General features: G+C 60.7%; 1 protein-coding gene across 2 annotated transcripts; it reads left to right on the top strand.

The window, feature by feature from the left end:
- Positions 1–2,674: 2,674 nt before the first annotated feature.
- CAPN10 (calpain 10) lies at positions 2,675–14,494 on the top strand. 2 transcript variants are annotated; one of them, XM_026491141.4, is made up of 12 exons: positions 2,675–2,918; positions 5,146–5,277; positions 6,500–6,696; positions 7,467–7,684; positions 9,341–9,482; positions 10,175–10,341; positions 10,682–10,953; positions 11,369–11,571; positions 11,739–11,994; positions 13,344–13,543; positions 13,752–13,797; positions 14,070–14,494. In XM_026491141.4, the coding sequence occupies exons 1-12, from the start codon at positions 2,793–2,795 to the stop codon at positions 14,097–14,099; spliced, it is 1,989 nt and encodes a 662-aa protein (XP_026346926.1). In that variant the 5' UTR covers positions 2,675–2,792; the 3' UTR covers positions 14,100–14,494. The 2 variants fall into 2 exon arrangements, with proteins under 2 accessions (XP_026346926.1, XP_057162178.1); XM_057306195.1 differs by having other exon boundaries at positions 2,681–2,918; positions 13,752–14,494.
- Positions 14,495–23,945: the final 9,451 nt, after the last annotated feature.

Genomic DNA, 23,945 nt, shown 5'->3' on the forward strand with positions numbered 1-23,945 from the left:
AACCACCCACCTGCTGCCACATCCCTAACCCACAGAAACTGCAAATTCATAAGGTCTTCCTAAGTTTTGGGGTAACTTGATACACAGTGGTAGACAATGAATACAGGTCTCTCAGGACGTCTATAGTGCTCAAATAAAGGATTCGACTCAAAACTTCCTCAAACTGTAAAACTATTCATAATCCATGACCAGAAATCCCAAGGTGGACGATCCCAGGACCAACAAGTTCAGGGGCTCGGGGCGTCATCGGGCTCTTCATCGTCCTGCTCTGGAGTGTCTGCGTGCGGGCTTTTGTCTTCTGGCTTGCCCCCTCTGTGGTCACAAGCTGACTGCAGCAGTTTCCATTACCACACCTCCACACGCCGACAGCCAAGACTGGCTACGAGAGAGGCCATCACATGCCCTGGGTAGACTGCGGGAAACGCCCCCACAGCCCCCCAGAGGATGGTTCCGTGTCCCGTTGCTCTGAGCTTGGGCACACGCTCCTCTACAACTTCTGACCCCAGGCTAGGGAGAGGTCCAGACTCCCCAGATGACTTCAGCTGCCCCAACTAAATCAGCTTCTTGCTGGTGAGGCAGGGCCAGCTACGTGCTGGATCCTCATGGAACATGGCAGTCTGCCACCCAGGGCTGCAGCCACGGTCCAGCTCTTGCTGCCTGTCCCTTCACCTGGGCCACCTCCACTCTCCCCTCCCCCACTCTGGGTGACGTGTGGGCAGGACACTAGTTTCTTTTTTTTTTTTTTTTAAGATTTTATTTATTTATTTGAAAGAGATAGAGACAGCCAGCGAGAGAGGGAACACAAGCAGGGGGAGTGGGAGAGGAAGAAGCAGGCTCACAGCGGAGGAGCCTGACGTGGGGCTCGATCCCATAACGCCGGGATCACGCCCTGAGCCGAAGGCAGACGCTCAACCGCTGTGCCACCCAGGCGCCCCAGGACACTAGTTTCTAACCTCTGTGTCCCCATGAGAATGCAAGGCCTGGTTACTGCCCACTAAACAGGGAGGAGCTGTGGGGGTTCGGAACAGACAAGCCCCAGCCCCAGGTGCGAAGTCAGAGAACATCCCTTGACAAACAACAGGGGGTCAGCCAGGCACAAGTGTGAGCTAAGTCACAGAGCACAAAAACTCCAGAGTCGTGATAACCTGGGCGGCTGGAGGGGGGCAGGCAGGGCTCAGATTCCATTGAACCCGCTCACACCCATAGGCTCAGGGAAGGAAATGTTCAGATGTGCGTGGTACATGTCCGCAGGAAGCAGCCTGGTCTCCAGACCTTGGAAGCCTGGGTGAGTGGCACAGCAAAGGCCCCTACTTAGAGTCCAGATCCTGAGCTGCTTCAGTTTCTGCTGCTAACCACCCCAGTGTGCTACCTGGAGAGAAGAGTCCAGCATTCCAGGGCAGGTAGGAAACCTGTCTCTCACTCCTTCAGGACCCTGACGTGAAGCAGAGCCCAGGCCTTTCCGGATTCCCTTCAGCTACAGTGCAGCCTCCAGCCTCCCAAGGAGTCATCAGCATCTTCGGGGGGAGCTACCACCATAGGAATGCTGAAAGGTCATGAAGTCCTAGCAATCCAGAGACAGATGTTGAGCTACCCAGTCGTTTTCTAGAACCTCAAGAGTACCCTAGGCCCCCAAAACAGCCTGGTGGGTGGGGCTCACACAGTGTGACACTCTCAGAGGGAGAAGCTGCAGCTATCATGGGAACCTGGAGCAGATGCTCCAGGACCAGGCTGTCTCTCTTCTGCCAGTAGGGACTTGGATCCGTCGCAGAAGGGCTTGGGTCGGACTACCCTTCCCATCAGGGGGCTGGGTAAAAGCAGCCTGGAATGCAAGATCTGAGTAATCCTAGTAGAGGGGGAGAGCTGCCACGAGAAGGGTTAAGGCCCCTTCTCCCCAGCCCGACCCTCTGTGAAGGCTCCGGTCCCACCGAAGCAGGCTTCGGGGACAGGCAGACAAGCCTCCGGCTGACTGCCTTCCGTCCTTCCCAGGAATGGGAAAGTACCGGCTCCTGCAGCAAGGATGAATACTTAGGCAGGTCCCGGAGTCCCTGTCCTCGCCTCCCCGCAGCTATTAGCGCACGTCCAGCAGGTCACTCACTGCCCAGCCAACCAGGACCACATGCCCGGACATCTGCTCCAGCCTCGTTCCCTGCTCCGCTCAGGATCCAGCGTGTCTGATCCCAGGCGGCCTCGAGACAGCGTCCCAGGCCAGAGGCCCTCCCCCCGGCCGGCTGCGGGCGGGAGCCCAGCCCTCGGCCCCCGCAGCGGGTCGCCACCGCCTTCCCCAGCGAGCCTCTCCCGGGCTCCTCCCCCAACAGGCGGCCGGACCGGCCAGCGCCGAGAGAAGCGGCGCATTCTGGGAGGGGGCGCTGCATGCTGGGACCTGTAGTCCGCGGCCCGACCTCGCCCAAGGAGGCCTCGCTGGTCCCTTCAGCTCAAGAGCCCGCGAGTCCAGGAGGCCCCAACGCACCGGTCCGAGCTGCCCCGACTCGCGGACACGACGCCCGTGGGCATATCGGGGCTCAGTTGCGGCCGGGTCAGTCTCCAGACCCCTCCCCGAAAAGAGAAGTGCAGCCAGGGCGACGGTGCGGTCTCGCGAGAGCCGACCTCGAGAGCCACGCCCCCTGGGGGGTGCGACCGCCGCTCGAGTGCGATTGGGCCGCGATGTCACGTGGCCCGGCGGTTCCCGCGGCGACCGAGCGGGCGCGCGGGAGCGGCAGTGTTCTCGCCTTTCTTCCGGGGCCGCGCTCGGCGCCGGGGGCGCGGGCAGCCCATGGGATCCCGGGGCGCCCAGGATGCGGGCGCCAGCCAGGGAGCTCTTCCGGGACGCCGACTTCCCCGCCTCGGACTCCTCGCTGTTCTCCAGCTTCTCCACGCCGCTGGCCCAGTTCCGCGAGGACATCACATGGAGGCGGCCCCAGGTGGGGAGGCCGGCGCGGGTCTCGAACCTCGGCCCGGGCCCCGAACCTCGGGCCGCGCCCCGAACCTCGGGCCCCGCACCCCGCGCGCTGTCTCGGGCGGGGTGCCGCTGCGGCCCTCAGGAGAGCGGGGTCCCTCGGGAGGGAGCCACCGCGGAGCTCCTGGCCCGCGCCCGCCAGAGCTCGGTTCCGAAGGAGGTTCGGGGCAGAGCGAGACGTCTGGTCTAGCAGACGCCTGCCCAGCCCCACTTCTGCTCCGACGGGCGGCCAGGACTGAGCTTCTGGGCTGCTTGGCCCTCCTGGCCACAGGCGGTCCTGCTCTGTCTTTTGTGTTTGCCGGGATCGACTACGCTCATGCTCTTCTGGAAGGGCAACGCTATTTGGATTTTGTGCACCTGCATTTTCACACGTGAAGCTTGAAGGTGGCAATTTAAAGGGACGCTCTGACCTAGTGCTGTGTTATCTTTAGAAATGGTTTATCTGCTGAGTAAGACTTCTCAGGAAGAACCCTCCCCTGCCTGCAAGTACATAGCCTTAGTGGGGACCTCTCCCTGGTCACCAGTCCTTGGAGCAGCTTGGCTCTGGCCACGGAGGTGCTTGGGCAGCACGGAAAGTGCTGGTTTGTTGTGAAAGAGGCAAGGGCCAAAGCACGAAGTCTTATAGGTCATGCCAGTGGAATTGGGGTTAAAAATGCATTTTAGGCACAGTGGGAAGGCCATTAGAGGGTTTTAATAGAGGAGCGATTTGAGTGGGTTTATGTTTTAAGAAGCTCACCTTTACTGCCAGCTGGGAAGTGGATTGACGGAGCAGGAATGCAGTGGTCCTAGAGAAAGGTAAAGGGGCTCAGGGTAACATGGCAACCGTTAGGATGTGGCTTTGGAGTGGTTGGATTTGAGAAATAATTTGGAGGGCGATTAATACGTTTTAGTGACTGATTAGAAGTAGAGAGTAAGGATAAAGCAAGGATCAAGAACAACTTCCAGATTTTTAGCCTGAGCACCTGGCTAGATGGTGGTCCTGTCTGATATGCTGGGGGCACTGGGAGTTGAGAGATAGCTAGGGATGGGACTCTCGCGTTGCGTTTTGCTCTCAAAGGTGCTAGCAGAGCTGTCAGCCAGCAGTTGGGCGTGAGAGTCAGGTGCTCAGAAAGTTCTGGGCTGGAGGACCGGGACCTCTGGGAATGGGGACCGTTACAGGGCCCAGGGCCCCGAACAGTATCTCCGGAGAAAGTGGGTCTGAAGAAGAGAGGGCTTGGAATTGAGCCTTGAGGGACCCTAACATTTTCCAGCGGGTTCAAGCAGGTGCCCTGGCAGGTAGCCTGGAGAAGCAGCAGGTGGTGAGGTGAAAGGACAGCCAGGAACACGTGGAACCATGGGAGCCAAGAGGGGACTGTGGGGGAGTGCAAGGGGACAGCCACTGTTCTGATGCTCCCAAGTGTCAGGGAAGATGAGAACAGAGGCAACCCATCAGATTTGACAACACAGAGGCGACTGGCCCAGAGGCTAGAGGGGCCTGTGCTGAGTAAGCAGGAGGGAAGAAGTAAGGAGGGCAGCTCTTTCGAGAAGTCTGTCAGTGAGGGACGCCTCAAGGGGAGATAATGCAAGGGGGAAAGTATCGTACAGAAGATGGGGGTTCTCTCTGCCTTATGCTGGTGGAATTCTCCCTGCAGGGGTGGAGGATGGAGGGGGTCATGGGAGGAACCCAGGCTCTAAAGGCAGGAGAAGGGGTCAGGTAGGGGTTGCTTCTGAGGAAGCTTCCGGCAGGGTGATCAGTTCAGACAGGCGTGGGCAAGGGCGGGGACGTGGAAGTGTTAAGAAGAGAGGGAGAAAGGGGAAGGTACAAAGTAGTCTGGGTTTTGGGGAAATTAAGCAGGATTCCAGCAGTATGGAGGATCAGTTATGAATTTAAAGTGAAACCATTTTCTAGGGCAAGTTAACTGTTTTGAGAAGGGGGATGGTGGAATTCATCTAGAGTTGGGGTTTTGCCACTTAAGGAAGGTAGACAGAGAGACAGGGACCCTAGGACCTAAGCTGGGCAGGGTGATCTAAAGCCAGGAGGGGCTGACAGATCACGGCTGCGAGAGACCAGCTGCTTCTCCTCCCCTCCCCTCTTAGGCAATGTGGGTGACCAGAAGAGCTCCTCCCCGGTGCCTGTCACCTAGATCCTGTGTTCTTAGTTTTAGAGACTAGCCTTCAGGCGTGATATAACTGGGCGATATTCTTTATTTCAGGAAATTTGTGCCACACCCCGGCTGTTTGCAGATAACCCCCAGGAGGGACAGGTGAAGCAAGGGCTGCTGGGAGACTGCTGGCTCCTGGTTGCCTGTGCCGCCCTGCAGAAGAGCCGGCACCTCCTGGACCAGGTATCTGTGGCGGGGCGGGCTGCTCTTCTGCTCTGTCTTCCTGTCTGCTGTGCACAGGAAGGAAGCAGGAGGCAGGGCAGCTGAACCTTCTGCCCTGTGGGCCCTGCTGTGGCCTCCGGGCGTGGCTGGTGGGAACGGAGGGCTCTGCTCTCGGGCCACAGGGGCTCCGAGGCGTGGACACCGTGTCCGCCTGTCCCCATGGCGCCAGCGCAGGTGCTTTCTGCTCCGCTCTGCCCTCCTGAGCCCTGGGTTCTCACACAGGCAGAGCTGTCTGTTCGCGATGCCAAGATGAGCAGCCCACCTAGAGTAGGAGAGGGTCGGCTGAGGGATCCTGTGCCCCTGGTTTGGAGTAAGTTTCCCTAGCTAGTTGATTTTTTTTTAACAGGTTTTGAATATGAATTGGCAAAAGGTGATAAAACTGTTTCGGATGCTAGGCAGCTAGCCCAGGTATAACAGGCCTGCTCAGAGTGCTTGCTTCTCCAGGAGCATTCACAGTGTTGCCTCATTGCTGGATGGTACTGACGGATGCAGCAATGTTGACAGTGGTGACCCGTTCAGAGCTACTCCCGTGTCCCCAGGCAGGCCGTGCTGAGCACACCATAGTTGCTGGCCTTCATTCTCACAGGCCTTGCTGGCTTTGACCCCTGTTTGCAAACGAGGATGCAAAAAGCATTGTTGTCACCTTTGTAGCTAGTATGTGGCAGAGCCAGGACCAGACAAGTCTGTGTAGGTGCAAAGCCCACGTGTGTCTTACTTTGGGTCAGAACTCCAAAGCCAACAGTGAGTGCATTGGGTCCAGGCGCTGGCGGAGCTCCTGAGGCACCCACCTGCAGCTGGGGGGTCGCCGTGTCCACCCCCTCCCCTGGCGGGGGCGCTGTGACTGCCATCTGCAGCCGGCTCTGTCGGGAATTGCCTGTAAAAGTCACGTTTGTTTTGGACTCCGGGTGATTGTTTATTTGGAACAGTAGGACGTCATGGTTGGCTTTAAGCTTTTGGAGATGCTTGGCCTCCTCAGTGTGGTCCTAAAATGTTCTGTTAAAAGGTGCGTTAGTTTTCTGTGTGGTGGTTGGGCTTTGCACCAACGCTGACGTCCAGCTGCGGAGTGAAGCAGGGCCCCTGGCGCAGCAGAGGCTTCCGTGGAGCGGCTCCGGTGACGGTGCTTGGGAAACACTGCGTGGTTTGTCTCTCATGTTCTCCTTTTGCCTTTCCCTGTGCGTGGTAGGTCTTTCCTCCTGGACAGCCGAGCTGGCGTGACCACACGTACCGCGGCTCCTTTACCTGTCGAGTTTGGCAGTTTGGACGCTGGGTGGAGGTGACCATAGATGACCGTCTGCCTTGTCTTGCAGGGAGACTCTGCTTCTCCCGGTGCCAGAGAGAAGATGTGTTCTGGCTTCCCTTACTGGAGAAGGTCTATGCCAAGTACGCTGGAGGGGCTGGGCCGGGGCGGGCTGGGGAGCCACAGCTGCGTTAGGCCACCCCCGGGTAGAACGTCTCCGCTCTCCCTGGGCTGTAGTACCCTCCTCAGTTCCAGGAACCTGGCAGCCAGGCCTGCGGTGGGGCCGACCCGCCCAGAGACAGAAACTCTGAGACGTGGCCTGTGGTGTGCGTCTCCCCCGACCCTCTCCCTCTTTCTCCGCCCTTGTTTCAAAGTCGGGCCCAAAGGCATCACCCACCACAGCAAACCGTGGGAGGAGTGAAGCCAACCAGGTCTCAGTGCTTGTTTAGTGTGGTCCTGCCTGAGGCTGTGCCCCTCAGCCCAGGTCCGAGTGGGAACACTTCCCTCTTAGAATGCAGTGAGCAGCCTGCCCGAAGAGGCCATCCTGCTAAGCAGGCCTTTGCAAGAAGGGAGTGAGGAGGGCCTGCGCTGATGTGGGCACGAGCACCTCTGTCCCATGGCCAGGGTGGGGTTTGATCGTGAGAAGTAAAGGAGTGGGTGTTCACGGCCTTGTGCCCCACGCTGCCTCACGCTCGTGTCTGCACCGGAGGCCACAGGCCGTCGCTGGGCCACTGTGCATTACGGCCTTTGAGGGTCACAGGACCTCTGCACTTGGTGAGGATGAGGCAGGAGTACAGAGAAGCGCTTGAAGTGGTGGGTGAGGTGATTTGGGGGTGTTGAAGACACGGGGATGGAAGACAGCCGGGCACATGCCCCACAGCCAGAGGCTCACTCCGTGTGTTTGTCTTTCCAGGGTCTACGGGGCCTATGAGCACCTGTGGGCAGGGCAGGTGGCGGATGCCCTGGTGGACCTCACCGGTGGCCTGGCAGAAAGGTGGAGCCTGAAGGACTCGGCAAGAAGCAGCGGCCAGCAGGACAGGCCTGGCGGCTCGGAGCGCGGGCTTTGCCAGCAGCTGCTCAGCCTCAAGGACCGCTGTCCGATAAGCTGCTCGGTGCTCAGCCCCAGAGACGGTAAGGTGGAGGGCGGGCCGCAGCGGGACGGGCCTGCACCCCAGGCGCCCCCACAGCCCCCACAGGTACACAGGGCCTTGTTCTCGGGGCCCCGTCGGGACTAAGTGGGAAGCAAGATGTTTGTCCTTCAAAGCTGGTATCTGGTGTGTGACCTTCCCCTGCCACCCATCCTTCTCCGGAGAGAGGGTCCCTTTTTCCCTTGACTTTTTTCTTCTTTTTCCCCAACTTACGAGTAGGATGAGGCTGGAGCCTCTGCCGGGGCGGCCGCCACACAGAAACTCTAGAACCCAGTGCTGGCGGCATCTCTGGCCCAGCTGGCAAACCGGCAAAATCGAACTCAGGTTTTCATTTGAGGGATATCTACGCTCATTAAAGAGAGTTTCTCGGAAGGAGGAAAGCCCGCACACAGAACTGTTTTGACTTTTCCATAGACCTCGGGGCTTTTCCACACACAGGCATGTGCGTCACGCCTGGTACTGCGTTCCACTTTCTCAGAAGCCGTGCAGGGCATCGGCGTCTCGTTCCGTCAGTGGCGCTTCCTGTTTCCTTACTCTTTCCCTGAATGCTTGACGTTTCAGGTCTTTCCAAGTTCTCACATTATAGGTAGCGTTACTGAGCGTTTTCATGTTTAACAGTGTTCACACTTAGGATGATTTTCATAGTGAGGTTTTTGGCCCAAGAACATGGACGTTGAAATAAACGGACACGCGTGGATGGGGAACGCTGCCGGGTCTGGGTGAGGCCTGGGGCGCCACCACGTTGGGGAGGCGAAGCCCGCGGAGGGCCGTGCTGACTGTGCAGGACGCAGAGTCAGAACTCTCCCTGAGGCTTGGCATCAGCTGTCCCCGGGGTGGGGCAGGACTAATTCTTAGCTCTCCAGGCTTTGCAGAAACCCCCAGGCAAAGAGAGGGCCGCTGTGCTCAGCTGAATCCCTCGGAGGTGACTCAGCACTGGGGACTCGGGCAGACACCCAGAGTGGTGGCTATGACACCATTCTAAATAAAGCTTTTAAAGACATTCCCGAAGTTTCTTCTCCTCTCTGGACTGCCACCCCTCTTCCCCAGATGGGCCTCCTCCACTTCTACATGGTTTGATCCAAGAGCTCGGGGGTCTCTGGGCAAGTGGGGTGGTTTCCTCTCTGAGGCTCCAGGGTTCCCCCCAGCAGTGTTTGGTCCCGCGGCCCCTGGCTGTGCGGTCCCCCCTGCCCTGCCCCCAGCCAGCCTTGCCAAGAGGACATTGCTCTTCTTGGCGGTCCCAGACCCGTCCCAGACCTGCTGGCGACAACACCTGTAGCCGCATGTTTGAGAACCGGCCCAGCACCAGGCGCCCTGTGCTGCCTTGTCGGCAGCCGGCCATCCTCGCTCATCCACCCAGGCAAGGACCAAGGCCCCGAGAAGGGAGTGACCTGTCATACCCGTGGCAGCCAAGCCACAGTCCACACCCAGGTCGTTTGCTGTGGCTCTGCGCTGGCTAAGGCCACTTCTGAGCTCACTTATCCACAGTGGTCATGAAAGGAGCCCCAGTGGTCCGTGGGGTCTGGGTGTTACTGTGGTCACAGGTCGGGTGTGCAGGAGCGTCCTGTGGGGAAGGAGACAGACCTGTGCGTCCGCTCTGTCTGGGGACTTCCTGTCTACAACCAAGCTGTTCCTCACCCAGGTGCCAGGGAACTGGGGGAGTTTCATGCCTTCATTGTGTCGGATCTGCGAGAGCTCCAGGGGCGGGCTGGCCAGAGCGTCCTGCTGCTGCGCATTCGGAACCCCTGGGGCCGGCGGTGCTGGCAGGGGCCCTGGAGACAGGGGTGAGTGTGGGCCAAGGCCAGGGCTGTGCTGCTGTCAGTGAGGGGAGGGGGCCAGGGTCCCGAGTGGCAGCGGGGAGCCGTCACAGCCGTGTGTGTGCCCGTGCTAGTTTGTAGCTGGTCAGCACGGTGCGCGGTTGGTCTCCCACAAGGCCCTCTTGGCACCTGCTTGTGGTCCCCTGGGTCCTGTGTTTGGCCCTAGACAGCCTTAGGAGGCTGGATTAGTGCTTGGTGCTGGGACCGAGGCCACCCTAGGCCCTGGGCTTCTATCTCGAGGGTGCTCACGGAATGGTGGATGCCCGGTCAGGTTGTGGGGTGACAAGGACACGTGGGACGCCCAAGCCGCAGTACAGCTCTAAGATCTTTACTGATGCCGGGGACCAGGATTGAGTGAGGGCACTGGGTCCATTCCCCTTGGCCGACCGCAGTTGGTCAGCAGATCTGACCCTTGCTCCTGAGTGCTGGAGGCTAGCGGCAACTCGGTCTGAGGCGGTCGGGCACATCCTTCGTTGGCCCACTCATGGGGACAGCCCGAGGCAGGAGCCTCGGGGAAGGAGTGAGGATTAGCCCGAGGAAGGGCCGGTGCGGAGCCAGTGTGAGCTGAGCCAGCAGGGAGCTGGCAGGGCGCAGGGCTCCTCAGTCAGTGCTGTCAGCTCCGGGATGAGGGGCCGCCACTGAAGTGACGTGCCTTCCAGGGGCGAAGGGTGGAGCCGGGTGGACCCAGCCGATGAGTCTGAGTTGCTGTCCCAGCTGCAGGAAGGAGAGTTCTGGGTAGAGGAGGAGGAGTTCCTCCGGGAGTTCGACGAGGTCACCGTTGGCTTCCCCATCACAGAGGCCGGCCACCTGCAGAGCCTCTACTCGGGTAAGGGGGAGGCCTGCACCCAAGGGGAGGCCCCCATCACTTGGGACAGGCCCTTGTGGGGGTGCCACAACCTGCACGGGCTCTGCCTTATGTGGTTAGGGCTGAGTGGCCACCATGTTCCCCTGGGGGCTCCTGGGCACAGCCCTCGCCCCAGGCCCTAGTCTGCTGCTCCTGTGTGTGGAGAGATGGCTTCGTCCCCTCCCGTCCCAGGTGGCTTGAGGTGGCGGGAGACCAAGGGGCCCCCTCCTGTGGGGTGCCACAGCTGGTGTTTGTGCAAGTGGCAGGGATGCCCGGGTGGGAGCCCTTTCCTGAAGCTGCTGCTTGCTGGTTCTCCCCCTAGAAAAGGCGCTGTGCCACACCCAGGAGCTGCCCGGGGCCTGGGTCAAGGGGCAGTCCGCCGGAGGCTGTCGGAACAACAGCGGCTTTCCCAGCAACCCCAAATTCTGGCTGCGGGTCTCGGAACCGAGCGAGGTGTTTGTTGCCGTCCTGCAGAGACCCAGGGTGCGCCCCGCGGGCCGGGCTCGGGCGCCAGTGGGGGACGAGTGTGCAGCGTGGAGCCCGGCCAGCTTCCGGCGCGAGGACTACCAGGCCGTGGGCCTGCATATCTGGAAGGTATCTCCGCCCTGGGCCCGGCTCCCTGCTCAGGTTCTGGGCATGCTGGGACACAAGTGACTGCAGGGAGCCTCCTGTGCCTCGTCCTCCAGGGTCAGACGGCCGCTGGAGCTCGCACAGACCCAGCTCCGCCCGGCGCAGCCGGTGCCTGCCGGACAAAGGGAGACAGAACTCGAGCAGCCATTGGCTGGCTGGCAGGAAGGGGGGGCACAGCACGGTCTGATGGGTCTCCTCTCTCCCAGAGCAGGGTCGAGTGAGAGGTGGTTTGGGGGGCACTTTGAGCCGGCCCCCACCGTGCCGGGGAGGGACCCACGGGTCTGGGTGCTCGCTTGTTAAGTCGTTTGAGAGGCCCTTCTGCCGGGCCAAGGCGGCGGGGCCGGTCTCTGGACGGTGGTGCTCGCCCTCCTCTGTGCAGGTGGAGAAGCGGCGGGTCAGCCTGCCCAGGGTCCTGTCCACACCCCCCGTGGCCGGCACCGTGTGCCACGCCTATGACCGGGAGGTGCACCTGCGCTGCGAGCTCGCGCCCGGCTACTACCTGGCTGTGCCCAGCACCTTCCTGAAGGACGTGCCAGGGCAGTTTCTGCTGCGGGTCTTCTCTAGCGGGAGAGTCTCCCTCAGGTGAGAGGGGCAAGGAAGGGCTCTAGGCTGTTTTCCTGAGGCCTGCAGCTGAGGAAAGGGGAGCGCGGCCCGGGCAGCTTCCTGGAGGTGCGTGTGCGTTCGTGGCCTGCAGTGGGCAGGCCTGGAGCGTGCTGCCAGCCGCCCTCCTGTGTGTCTTTCCCTGACAGTGCCATCAAGCCGGCGGCCGGGAGCCCTGCCCCTGGGGAGGCCCTGCCCGCCGGCGAGTGGGAGACCGTGCAGCTGCGGGGCTCCTGGAGAACCGGCCAGACAGCAGGGGGCAGCAGGAACTTTGCCTCCTACCCTAGCAACCCGTGCTTCCCCCTGTCGGTCCCTGAGGGCCCAGGCCCCCGCTGTGTCCGCGTCACTCTGCACCAGCACTGCCAAGACAGCCAGTGCCATCCCATCGGCTTCCACATCTTCCAGGCAAGCTCCTCCTCCTGCTCCGGGGGCGGGGGGGAGGCCCTCAGAGGGTCTGTGTCCCCATGGGTGGCCAGGCATGACAGAGGCCTGGACTCGATCGTGTGAGCACAGCCGGGCTGGCCGGTCCCGTGCAAGATCATGTCTGGGTTTCCTGAAGTCTGTAATTCACTGGGGTCCTAGGTCAGCACACACGGCCCCTCCTCCACTCCCTCAGCTTAGAACAACGGTGTCACGAGGTCACTTCTGCTCCCCAGAACTGTGCCTCCTGCCCAGGAGACCCGATGGCGTGCCCCACCAAGAGCTGCCCCAGAGCCACGCAGCCCCGCCCTTCCTGTGCCCCACACCCCTGGGCTGCTCTTCTGGGGAGCGGGCATCAGCTCGGGGGCAGGAAGAGGTCCTGGCCCAGACTCGCCGGGCAGAGCAGGAAAAGGAGGGAAAGGGCCACAAAAGATAGTGTGGGGTCCTGGCAGACAGATGCCACCGAATGCAGCTGCTCATTCTCAGATCAGAAAGCTGTCATGGGTGGAATGGAGCGGGTGTTGAGGCCCAAGCGGGGCCCGTATGTCATGAACGCCAGCCCAAATCTTCCTCCACCTCAGCCTGCTCACTGTGCCGTGCTGCAGGTAGGACACGCTTAGCAGACCTGTGGCTGGGGGAAGGAGGGCAGGCACAGTGCCAGAGGTCAGAGGTTGCAGGCCCAGATTCCACAGTAATGAAGTGGCTCCCAGCCCGCACGTGTGCTCCTCCTGGGGGCCCTACTTCAAGAGGGGCTTGACGAACTGGTGGGTGCCCAAGGCAGCACGGGCTGGGGCGATGGCCAGGATGTGTCCCAGGCTCCCTTGTGGGGTGCACGCACTTAGCCTGGGCTGCAGATGACGGGAAGGAAGGGTGGGCGTGTCTCTGAGAAGCTTCTGTACCCCTGGGAGGACAGAGCCGCTGCATTACCCAAGAGCGGAGGGCTCATTCTGGAGTCTTGCTCCACCCGGGCCACCAGCTGGGGCATCCAGAGGCTTTGATGAAAGTGCCAGGGCCAGTCAGGTGACTCTCTGGACAGAGCCCTGGGCAGTGGTGATGGTGGTGGTCCCCCAGGCAGGGCTGCCCGCCTGACAAGGGTCGTGGGGCCTTGGTGAGTGGTGAGCCCATCTTGACAGGCTTGGCAGGTCTTCCTTCCTGGAAAAGGGCCCATGTGTGATGTGGGGAGATCCAGGCAGACGGCCCCAGGCTTGTCCTGACCCTGGACATCCCAGCCTCAGAAAGGGAGTGAAGTCCCAAACTGAGAAGGAGAGCACCTCCTGGTGGTCGTGGCGGCCCAAAGGACAGGCTTGCCCTGTCTGAGCCCGTGCATCTCCCAGGTTCCGGTGGACGGGGGGAGCCAGGGTGCGCCCGGCCTGCTGCTCCAGGAGCCTGTGGTGAGCTGTGTGCCGCATCGCTACGCCCAGGAAGTGAGCCGGCTCTGCCACCTGTCACCGGGGACCTACAGGGTCGTGCCCTCCACCTACCTGCCAGACACAGAAGGGGCCTTCGCGGTGACCATCGCCACCAGGATAGACAGGTGTGGCTCCAGGGCTGGGGGTTCTCAGTGTATCATGTGCGCCTCCCTGTTCCCCGCCGCCCTGCTGCCGCCCTGCCTGCCCCAGCTCTGACCTGTCCCGGCACAGCAGCAGCAGTGGAGCACAGCCACCCGCAGGGGGAAGGCAGGGAGAGCACGGCTGCTCCTCGAGCTGGGGGCCAGCTGGGCTGCGCTGTCCTCTCTCCTGCAGGCGCTCTATTCACAGCCAGGAGAGGCTGGGGCAGCTCCTCCAGGAGGTAGGTGTGGGGCTTGGGTCGGGGGCGGGCCCCGTACTCCACCTGGGGGCTGCCTGGTGCCCCGGGGGCTGCGTTCTCCCCCACGCTCCCCCCAGAGGCCGCGCTGCAGGCCAGGCTGTGCCCTGGGACACAGGCACACTTGTCTCTGGCCAGGAGGGCCAGAAGCCTGGGGCTGCAGTCACACCCCCGGCAGTGCCACCGGGTGCATGAGGGGGGTGGGCCCCCAGCCACCATCCAGGGCAGCCCCGACCCCACCATCTTTCCTCCCGCAGGCCTCCTTCATGGCAGTTATGAAAACCTAACCGCGTAACCCCGTGTCCGCTCTGGCGACTGGGGGTGCTGAGGGGCTCCCTCACACGGTGCCTCCAGCCTCAGCGCCGTGGGGGCCGGTCCTGAGCTGGATGGACGGCTGCATGTGCTCGGGGGTCCAGGCGAAGACCCCATCCTGTGGGGGACGTAGCCTGGGGCAGAGCAGGTGCCCGGGGAGGGCAGGGGAAGCCGCACAGGGCGTCTCTGTCCCACGCGCTGGGGCAGCAGAGCTTCCTGGCGACCCTCCTTGGCGTCTGCCCCCAGCTCGGGAGAGAGGCCTTCCAGCAGACGAGAGCGTAGTAGGACAAATCTTGTCAAGAACTATCTATGTGCAACATTTTTAGGAAGTGACTTTATAAATAAACATGAGTACCCAGTGGTTTACAGATGAGTCGTGTCTCGGCTGGCTGGTGGCCGAGTCTGCTCTCACTGAGGCGGAGGGGAAGGCCTGGGCCCTGCATCCCCCAGGGGCACTCCGCCCAGCAGCCCATGCACTGGGCGTGCCTGCGGCCTCTGGATGGGCCCAGCTGGCCTGTGAGGCGGGTGGGGCTGGGCTGGGGAGGAGGCAGCGGGTGTGGACAGGCTTGGAGGGCCAGGTAGGAGTGGGCACTGTCCCGGTACAGGAGCAGAGGAAGCAGCCCAAGAGAGCCAGCTGGCACCAGTCACGTCCTCCTCCCTGTCCGTGCCGGGCCTTACCCCCCCTGATGCCTGGAGACACCCGGAGGAGCTGCCAGGTGCAGCCGTTTGCTCCTAACGTGGGAGGAGGCGTCCCTTCAGGCCCCTGGGCCCCTAACCAGTTGGACGCAGTGGGCCCTGATCTCAGCCAGGCCTCTCTCCCACCACCTCCTGCTTCTCCAACTCACCAGTGCCATGTTGTCACTGTCACCCGGGGTGTCCAGCTAACGCGCCACCCGTCCAAAGGATGGCAGGGGGCTGTGGCACAGGCCCCTTCACAAAGGGCAGGATGCCTCAAGAAGGCAGGGCTGGCCTTTCCGTGGCGGAGGCAGGGTCAGAAGCTGGTGCTGCTGTGTGAGTGGCCCTCGCTGTGACCCTGTGACCGGGTCTCTGGGGTCCAGTGGAGGACGGAGGAGGGCCTCCAGGATCTGCAGCCTCTGCAGATGGAAAGGCAGCCTGGAGTAGGCAGCCAGCCACCAGCTAAGCTGGGCTTCCGGAACACGGCAGGGGCAGAGGGGCACAGGCCATGGCCGCTATGCTGGAAGAGACGGAGCGTGTGCCCCAGCACGTGCACCCTCCTGGACAGCAGCCCCCGGTCTGTGCCAGCGTCGTCATTGCTTCATATCGCTCCTTCCCCTGACCTTGCCCCCAAGGCATCCTCAGTGGCTGCCTGGTTCCCCTCGGCGGCGCCGCCTCCTGGCCCAGTGACCTCCAGAAATAGCTTGCGTTCTCCAGGCTTCAGTGCCCTCGCAGAAAATGGGTCCGGGCTCTGGCCACACTCAGTGTGCCCCATGTCTGGGCTCCGGCTTTCTGCTTTGCCCTAGAGGCCTTGGCCTCGCCCGGCCTATGGGGTGGGTACCAGCTTGGCTCGTCCTTATGAGGAGGGGAGGGACAGAACGCAGACCTGTGCCCCCTCCACCCCGCAGAGGGACTCCCCGTGCATCAGCGACCTCCAGCCTCTGCCTCTTTTCATGTCTGGCATTGCCCCCGCCCACATACCCCCATTGCAGGATGTACCGGACCGAGCTGGGGCTGCAGACCACAGAGCCCCACAGGCTCTGGGCGGTCCCACGGCTGCCTCACCCCTCTACTTTGTTGACCGGTACTGACTGGAGCCCCGCCCTGGCCCAGGCTTGTGGCTCCAGGACCCCAGAAGCAGCGGCCAGCCACGCCAAGGGAGTCCCAGCGGCCAGGCCCCAGGGGAGTCCTGGTTCTGTGCACCTGCCAATGGGGGACTGTGTAGTGTAAAGGGCTTCCCTCCTGCGTCCGGTGGCCCCGGCTGACCCCGACGGGCAGGTCTGGGTGTATGCCACTGAGAACAGCACCTTCTCAGCCTTCCCTGCAGGAGGAGTCCGAGACCGGAGCCATCACACGCTCTGCTAGCGTGGCTCAGCGGACGGCTGGGCCCACGGAGGAGCTCCGGTCTCTCAGTCAGACCGTGCCTCTGGCTGCCAGACAGTGTGGCTTTCCACAACCCTTAGTGTGACTTCCTGCAAGAATAAGCCCCACCCCGCTGGCAGCTGTCGCTGTCGCTGCCTCTGACCTAGAGGAGGCGGCTGACCCAGGCAGCCCAGGGCCTGGCAGGGGTGTGCTCGGCAAATACGTGCTGGGGAAGTCAAAGTGGACAGGCGTGCGGGTGAAGCTGGTTGGGAGCGGTCTGCTACGGGTGGGCCTGCAAGACGGGCAGTGGGGGAGGAGAGAGCCGAGGTGGGGTGTTCCAGGTGAGGGTGAGTGGATGGGAGAGCATGGACCACAAAACTGTGTGTGTGTGTGTGTGTGTGTGAGAGAGAGAGAGAGAGAGAGAAGGGGGGGAGGGAGGAATGTCAGTGCAAGAGGAACACACCTTTAGAATCTCTAGAAGTAAGAACGAGTTTGATTTGAGCCCCAATTAGGACAGCTGCCCAGGAAGTGTGCCCTCACGGGGAGGAAAGGGCTCCAGAGAGTGAACAGTTTTACAGGGCTATATACTGTCTACATCTTGTAAAAGCTCAAAAGAGTATAGATTAGCACATAGGCAGGAGTCAGGAGTTTGCTGTCAAGGAACGCAGGGAGTAGGAGCGTCGATTCGTGTCTCAAGGACAAGACGGTTTTCCTTTCAGACACTTACTCACAAGCAGGTGTACGACGAGTGCACGGTGGGCCGCAAATCGGGCTTTTGGTTTGAACCAAAGCCTGATTTCTTTCTAAGTCTAAAAAGAAATCTAAAATGGCTTCCTGTGTATATCAGGCCTTTAGAGTTTTTCTCTGATCACAAAGCAGAGAAGATTCTGGAAAAAGAGCCTTGAACTCCAGATTTTTAAAGTGAGCAAGTAGCAAGTAAAAAATCAAGCTTTGCTCTATGGCTCCTTAATGCGTGGCTCTAACCCTACCCTAACACAGCCCTAACCCTGCCCACCCCCTGACCTCCCCTCACTCCAGCCAGGCACCCAACCCCAGCCGTGGAGGGGCCCACTATCCTCCCTCTCCCCCGCTCCCATCACCCTCACACCAGACTGTCCCCCTCCTCCCCACCTCTGTGGCCCTCCTGCCCTCCGTAGCCCACCCATGTCTGAGGGTCAGCTCAAGTCCCTCACTGCTCCTTCCCCGGCCTCTGGTCTGGTGCGGGCTGCATCCTAAACTTCGTGCTGGGACGAGCCCGTGCTGAGCATTCCAGTTCTCTCCTCTGTGCGCTCCCAGCACCCCTGAGCCAGTCCCTGCCCCCCCGGGACTTCGTTTCCCCCCTGTGCAGTGCAGGTTTGGAGCTGGTGGTGTGGAGGCTGCTGCCCAGGTGGGTGGTGGAGGCAGCCCAGCCCCCCAGTTCTGAGGAGGCCTCAGCTCTCCAGGCCAGAGCAGATGGCCCCAAGGTCCGAGTCCCCCACGGAATGGGTTTCATCCGCCGGGTGTTGGGAGGTGGCCGAGGCTCTTTTCCCACTCTGACTTGGTGCTTTCTACTCCCAGCCTTGCCCCACTGCTCCTGGTCCCCCCGCACCACGCGCAGGTGGGACTCTTGCCTCGTCCGCTGCCCCGTCCTCCTGCCCCATCTGCAGGCCGTCTGACTCTTGTCTCGTGTAACCATGGGGCAAATGGAACACTGAGAGGCCTTTGCCTCTCTTTGGTCTCTGGACTCTGCTATGACACTTGGTTGTGACTTGCAGTTTGGCTCGGCACCCTAATCGGCCGCGGGCACCAGCAGCTCAACAGGATCCAAATAAAGTCCCCGCCCTCCCCTGACTGACGTGTGGTCAAGTCTCTTAAGTGGCAGGTTTCTCCTTCATCTCTTTCTCTTCCCTCTTGCTTTGGATGCCCAGCCCTGTGGAGGGGCCCACAGACCGGAGTTTGCTGCTTGCGCCCCTGGGGTGTCGCGGACCCCGTTCCGTGCCCTCTGGCTCTTGTCCCCGGAGTGAGCTCCAGGGGCTTAACCAAGTTCAGGTGTGACTTGCTTGTTTGTGGCCGGCCACTTCACGAAGGACTGGTTGTTTGTTAAGTAAAATTGCAAAGTCACGGATTTAAGCACTTTCTTGTGTTCCAGTTCACGGAAGCGGTTCTCCTATCACATTCAGGCATCTCGTGTTTGGCCAGTGGGCGTGAACTCACGTTAACTTCTGAATCCTTTAAACATTGACCAAGAGTCTTGATCTGCTTTGTTCCCTAGGATGAAAAACGATCCCAGGCCTATTCTGTAGTTTCCTGACCCAGCCCTACAAACGCCCACTGCCTTCATGCGCCCCTCTTTCTCCTCAAGAGAAATGGTATCTAGAGACCAAAATCTGGGCGCTTGGGGTTCTTGTTTTTAGGTCTTGTCAGTGGACAGAACTAAGATACGAACTTTTCTTTTTAAGATATGACAGAGTACGAGTACTTACTGATACTATTCACCCAAATTCGCATCTGCATGCTTTTCACTGGGCCTTATTGAAAATACGTCTGCATCTCCTTTATCCCACACCACAAACTTCAACAATGCCCAGCATAATGATTCATTTGCTGTATCCCACAGCACAATAATTCCAAAATAACAATAGCAACACTACCATCAACAGCATGATTACTGAAACAGTTTAAGACACACTTATGTACCATAAAAATCCTTGGGTTATGCAGATGTACAGATGAAACTCTGTTTTAACATTATTTGGAAAATGATTACAGAAATGAAACATTTTTGACATTCATTTCACACTCAGGCTATGTAGATACGTAGTCAAATACTGATTTTAAAAATCACTTGGAAGACTTTGCTAGGATTATGCTGTCAGGTGCTAATGCAAGTTAATTGGTTTTATCTTGCTTTTAAGTTTAAAAATTTTCCTTTAAAAATGTAATTTAATTTAACTTAGTAATTACATAAATATTTACATGGCTCTAAAGCCGAATCTACAAATCAAGATATAATAGTTTCTATTCCAGCCTCCCTTCACCTCCTTCCCGCCTGCTCCCTGTAGGTAATAATTTAATTTAAAACAAATTTAATGGCTTATCCCTCCGTTTGTAAAGATAGAAGTTGCTGGCGTGCTATAAATAATTACACATTAATGCTTTTCCCCCTAGCGATCTATCCTGGAGAAAACTATTAGTAGTATATAGAATACTTCTCCTTCCTTTTTACAACCCCCGTGCCCCGTGGAGTGGACAAGCATCTCACACACGCAGGGCCCTGGACAGACGTCTGAGTGGTTTCCAGGCTGCGCTACTCTACCGCCCGGCAGGGAATAGCCTCTCCAGTGTCCTCTTCCTCACTTTGCTGTTCTGTCTCTGGCAAGATTCCTGGAAGTGGGATTACTGGGCCAAAGGGCAAGGCATCTCTAATTTTGTGGGATTTCCAGGTCCCCTCTACTGGGGTTTGGATCATGTTAAATACCAACAGATGATATCCGAGGATGTTTCCCCCATAGATGGCTGTCAGGCACTGGGATTCAGCTCATCTGACCGGGACAAATCGTGCCATAGCGTACTTTTAATGCCAAGTTCTCATTTTATGAAGATGCTGAGCATCTTTTTAGGTCTCCAGTGAACCGTCTCCATCTCATGGTTCCTCTTCTGTGAATCTGTTCGTATCTCTATCCGTTGGCTTCTTGCCCAACCTCTAAAGGATGTGGTCCTGGGGAGGGACAAGGGGAAGCACACAGGACTAGCCGGGAATGCTCAGCAGTGTTCTCCAGGGGAAGCTGAGGACCCCGGCCTGGGCATCTGGGGTGCTGGTAGCGCAAGCCTCCTCTTGGGGCCACCGCAGACAGACTGGCTCAGAGGAGCCCAGGCAGGAGGCCAGCTGTTTTTGGAGCGGGGCGTGGGGGGGTGGGGGACAGGGGAAACCCCTTCCCTCCTGAAGACACGTGCCCCTTTCCAGGCAGATAACCCTTCTCGGGCTCCATCCCCAGCCTGAAAGTTAGGGGTGAGCTGCTGCTCTCTGCCCACCGCATTCCCAGCCTGGGGGCCCCGGCCGTGGGAGTCTTATCAGGCTCTTGCGCAGCTCAGCGCCTGGAAGAGGAGCCCTCCTAGGGAGGTGGGCGCGGTGAGGGGGGACGGCTCCCCAGGCGGGCTCCAGGACCGCTGTCTCTGCTGCCCCCGGGGACCAAGACAGGGTGGCGCTCGAGGGCAGCATCCCCAGGCGTGAGAGCAGGCATGGGACCTGGCGTGAGGCCAGCAGCCAGCCTTGCAGTCAGAGAGCTCCCCGGGCAGAGAAAGGGGAAGGTCTGTCAGAGCAAGGGAGCAATTCAGGGGCAGCAAAAGCGGAAAGCAGCTGGGAGGAACCTGCGGCTGGAGCGGCACCCCACCACCCACCCCCAACCACCACTGCCTGGCAGGGTCCCAGAGAGGCTCCAGGGAGCAGCAGAGGCCAGGGCACAGCCCCTTGAGGAGCCAGCCCAGGAAGAGGGGAGCAGCAGTTGTTCAGGGGTGAGTGAGCCATCCTGTGGCCGCTGGGGACCCTGGGGTCAGCCGTGGGCCAGCACCTGCTCCCCGGAGCAGCGGCCCACCATGCTGGATGAGGGTGCGGTGTGTGGGGTGTGGCAGCCCGCAGATGGGGACAAATCTGTCATCTGCAGGTGTCCAGATGCCCCGAGGCATCTTCCAGCTGGGGGCAAAAGACGCAGCTGAGCACAAGCAGAGGGGGTGGGAGGTGTGGGGGAGGATGGCTGCCCCGAGCCCTGGTCCCTGACTGTCCAAGGACAGAGGCTGGAGGAGGCTGCGCCCTGCTGCTCCTGAAGGGGATGGGGTAGGCATGAGGAGGGACTGAAAAGGGCGGTGCCCAGGGTGCTCCCACGCTAAGCCTGTGTGTCTGCGAGGCTGGAGGGTGGGAGGACAGGACAGCAGCCCCCCATGCACCCCTCCGATCCCTCTATTCCCATGCTGCCCACCCCTGTGACATGACCTAGGATGCCATAAGTGGGAGCAGCCAAGGTCAGCAAGACCTCAGGGCCCCCTCAGGACCCCTCAGAAAGCCCTCAGGACTTGGGTACCCCTCAGAACCCTCTCAGGACCTGGGAACCCCTCAGGACCTTCTCAGGACCCCCTCAGAACCTGGGGACCCCTCAGGCCTTCAGGACCTCCTCAGGACCCTCAGAAGCCCCTCAGGATGCCCTCAGGACCACCTCAGGACCTTGGAACCCCTTAGGACCCCCTCAGGATGCCCTCAGGACCCCCTCAGTACCTGGGGACCCCTCAGGACCCCTCAGGACCCCAGGACCACCTCAAGACCCCGTCAGTACCTGGGGAACCCTCAGGACCCCAGGACCACCTCAGGAACTGGGGACCCCTCAGGCTCTCAGGACCCCTTCAGGACCTGGGGACCCCTCAGGCCCTCAGGACCCCCTCAGGATGCCCTCAGGACCCCCTCAAGATGCCCTTAGGACTCCAGGACCCCTCAGGACCCTCAGACCCCAGGACCACCTCAGGACCTAGGGATCCCTCAGGCCCCCTCAGGACCTCCTTCGGATCCCCTCAGGATGCCCTCAGGACCCCAGGACCCCCTCAGGACCTCAGGACCCCTCAGGACCCCTCAAAATCCCTCAGGACCTCAGGACCCCCTCAAGGCCCCTACAGGACCCTTCAGGACCCCTTCAGGACTCCCTCAAGATGCCCTCATGTCCCTAAGTTCTCCAGTGTCCCTTGTCCTGTGGTGGCTTCTCCCTTCTGGCAAAGCCCCCTCCTCACCTTTTTTGGGCCAATCTCTGTCTGTAAAGGACTGTGGACGTGGTATCTGAGCGCCTGGCTTGACCAGATCCTCTGTCCAGTGCTGCGGGGTCCCAGGCAGCCCAGCAGAGCCTTCCTGGGTACAGGGTGAAGCTGGAAGAAGGGGCTCCAGGGGGAAGATTTCCGAGGGGGTGCTGAGGGGAAGCACAGAGAGCAAGGCCGGGAGCACTGGATGGCCAGAGCCAGGGCTGCCCACCCCAGGACTCCGGGGCTCCGGAGTGTTGTCCTAGACCCGCCGCCTCCGTGTCGGGAGCACTGGATGGCCAGAGCCAGGGCTGCCCACCCCAGGACTCCGGGGCTCCGGAGTGTTGTCCTAGACCCGCCGCCTCCGTGTCGGGTCCTGGCGTGTGCTGCTCTCATGTCACAGATAGCATGAGAGGTCCAGAGGTCAGGGAGTGTCAGAGCTGAACAAACGACCGCAAGGCTCTTCCTGCCCCACAGATGTGCGTGCCAGCTTCCGGAAACAGGGCGGCCATCCTCCAGCGCCCCCTCAGAGGCTGTGCTCCACGAGCCTGGGCCTGGGGCTTTAGCTGGAGGCTGGGGGGGGGGGGGCTCTTATCCTTGGCCTTCCCTGCACCCCAGCCATTTCCTGGGGTACAGGGTAGATGCCAGAGGGGAGAGGGCCAAGGGGACAGGAAGGTGTGACCTTCCCTCCCTCCGGGAAGTTGGGCTGGGTCTGAACGCTACGGGAAGACCCCAGGGCCAGGGGGTAGTGGGAGAGAAGAAGCCCTCCTTATGGGGGGCAGTGCCTGGGATTGACCTAGGGACAGGCTGGCAGGGGTCAGGTTTGGGAAGGAGTTCCAGAGTGTTTCCATGTGAGGGGGCCTCATTTTCCTGTGTGTGGGAAGGACACTAGCCTCCCAAGAGTGAGAAGGAGCTCGCGTGTCAAGAGGAGGCTGGACAGGGGTGAAAGGGTCTGTGAGGAAGAGCAGGAGGGGGTGGCCACCCACGGACCCCAGGCAAGGCCACCCTGCTGAGGAGTGGAGGGGTCCTCAGGGGATGGATGGCAGGTGGGATTGCCCCCCTTGACCCCTCCCCCTTGACATTCCCCATCCCTCTCTCACGCCCCCCTCACCACCCCCACCCCTGCCATCATCCTCATCTGGCTTTTGGCCAGACCAGTGACAGGGAGGGTGGAGTTTCCCAGACCCGGTTTCTGGGAAGAGGGGAACAGAAAGTGTCCATGGTGGTGGTGGCCACAGAAGTTTGGTCCTCTTTCTGCTCCAGTCTGCACATAGTCTAGACTGTGGCTGAGCCCAGGTTCCAGAGGCCTCGCTAGTTCCATCCACCAGGTGCCTGGGGCAGGGCTGGGGCCAGGGTGGGGCAAAGGAGGCCCTGGCGTCCGCCAGAGCATCTCACCCGGTCATGAGGATGAACCGAGCTCCGATGCCGTCTTTGACTGGCGGCCACTTGGGCAGCGCTCGGGGCTCCGCTCTGGCTCCCCCCCACCTGGGGAAAGGGCCCTGTCTCAGAGCAGACGTCCAGCCGCCCTCCCCGCCTGCTGCGCGCTTCAGGCTGTGGGAGGGAAGCTGCTTCCCTCCTGCTCCTCCTCCAGGCTAGCTTGTTCCTTCCCTGCCCCGCTGGCACCCTTCCACCTTCAGGAAAACCCTCCCCATCTCCACCTCCTCCCTCCTTCCAGGCCCAGTTCAAGTGCCGCCTCCTCCAAGAAGCCTCCGGTCCTAGCCTGCCCTCTGCGAACCCCCAGGAGTCGGGAGTCGATGGGAGCGCATGCCTCCCTCTGTGCGCACCCACCTGGGTAGTCTGCCTCGTTATGCCGTGTCCAGCACGGTGCCCAGGCGGGGGCCCCAAGGGTGGGGGCGAAGAGGGAGCAGACTAGAGAGTAGAGTGAGGTCAGAGTGGACGTACATTTTAGCTTGGGGAGCCGACCCTGGGTGGGTCAAGGCTGCACTGCCCAGTGTCCTCAGGGCCCTCTGCCCTCTTCCTAGGCACTGTGTTTCCTCATTTGACCCAGATGGGTGGGAGCATTGTTCTCACCA

The sequence above is a fragment of the Ursus arctos genome, unplaced genomic scaffold (genome assembly GCF_023065955.2).
Source record: "Ursus arctos isolate Adak ecotype North America unplaced genomic scaffold, UrsArc2.0 scaffold_1, whole genome shotgun sequence".
Classification (NCBI taxonomy): Eukaryota; Metazoa; Chordata; class Mammalia; order Carnivora; family Ursidae; genus Ursus; species Ursus arctos.

What these genes read in the sequence shown, in the direction of transcription:
- CAPN10 (XM_057306195.1), top strand. Translation starts at nt 2,793, where the DNA reads ATGCGGGCGCCAGCCAGGGAGCTCTTCCGGGACGCCGACTTCCCCGCC. An exon ending in AGCGGGAGAGTCTCCCTCAG is followed by an intron (nt 11,572 to 11,738) that starts GTGAGAGGGGCA and finishes TTTCCCTGACAG; the next exon opens with TGCCATCAAGCCGGCGGCCG. An exon ending in TCGGCTTCCACATCTTCCAG is followed by an intron (nt 11,995 to 13,343) that starts GCAAGCTCCTCC and finishes TGCATCTCCCAG; the next exon opens with GTTCCGGTGGACGGGGGGAG.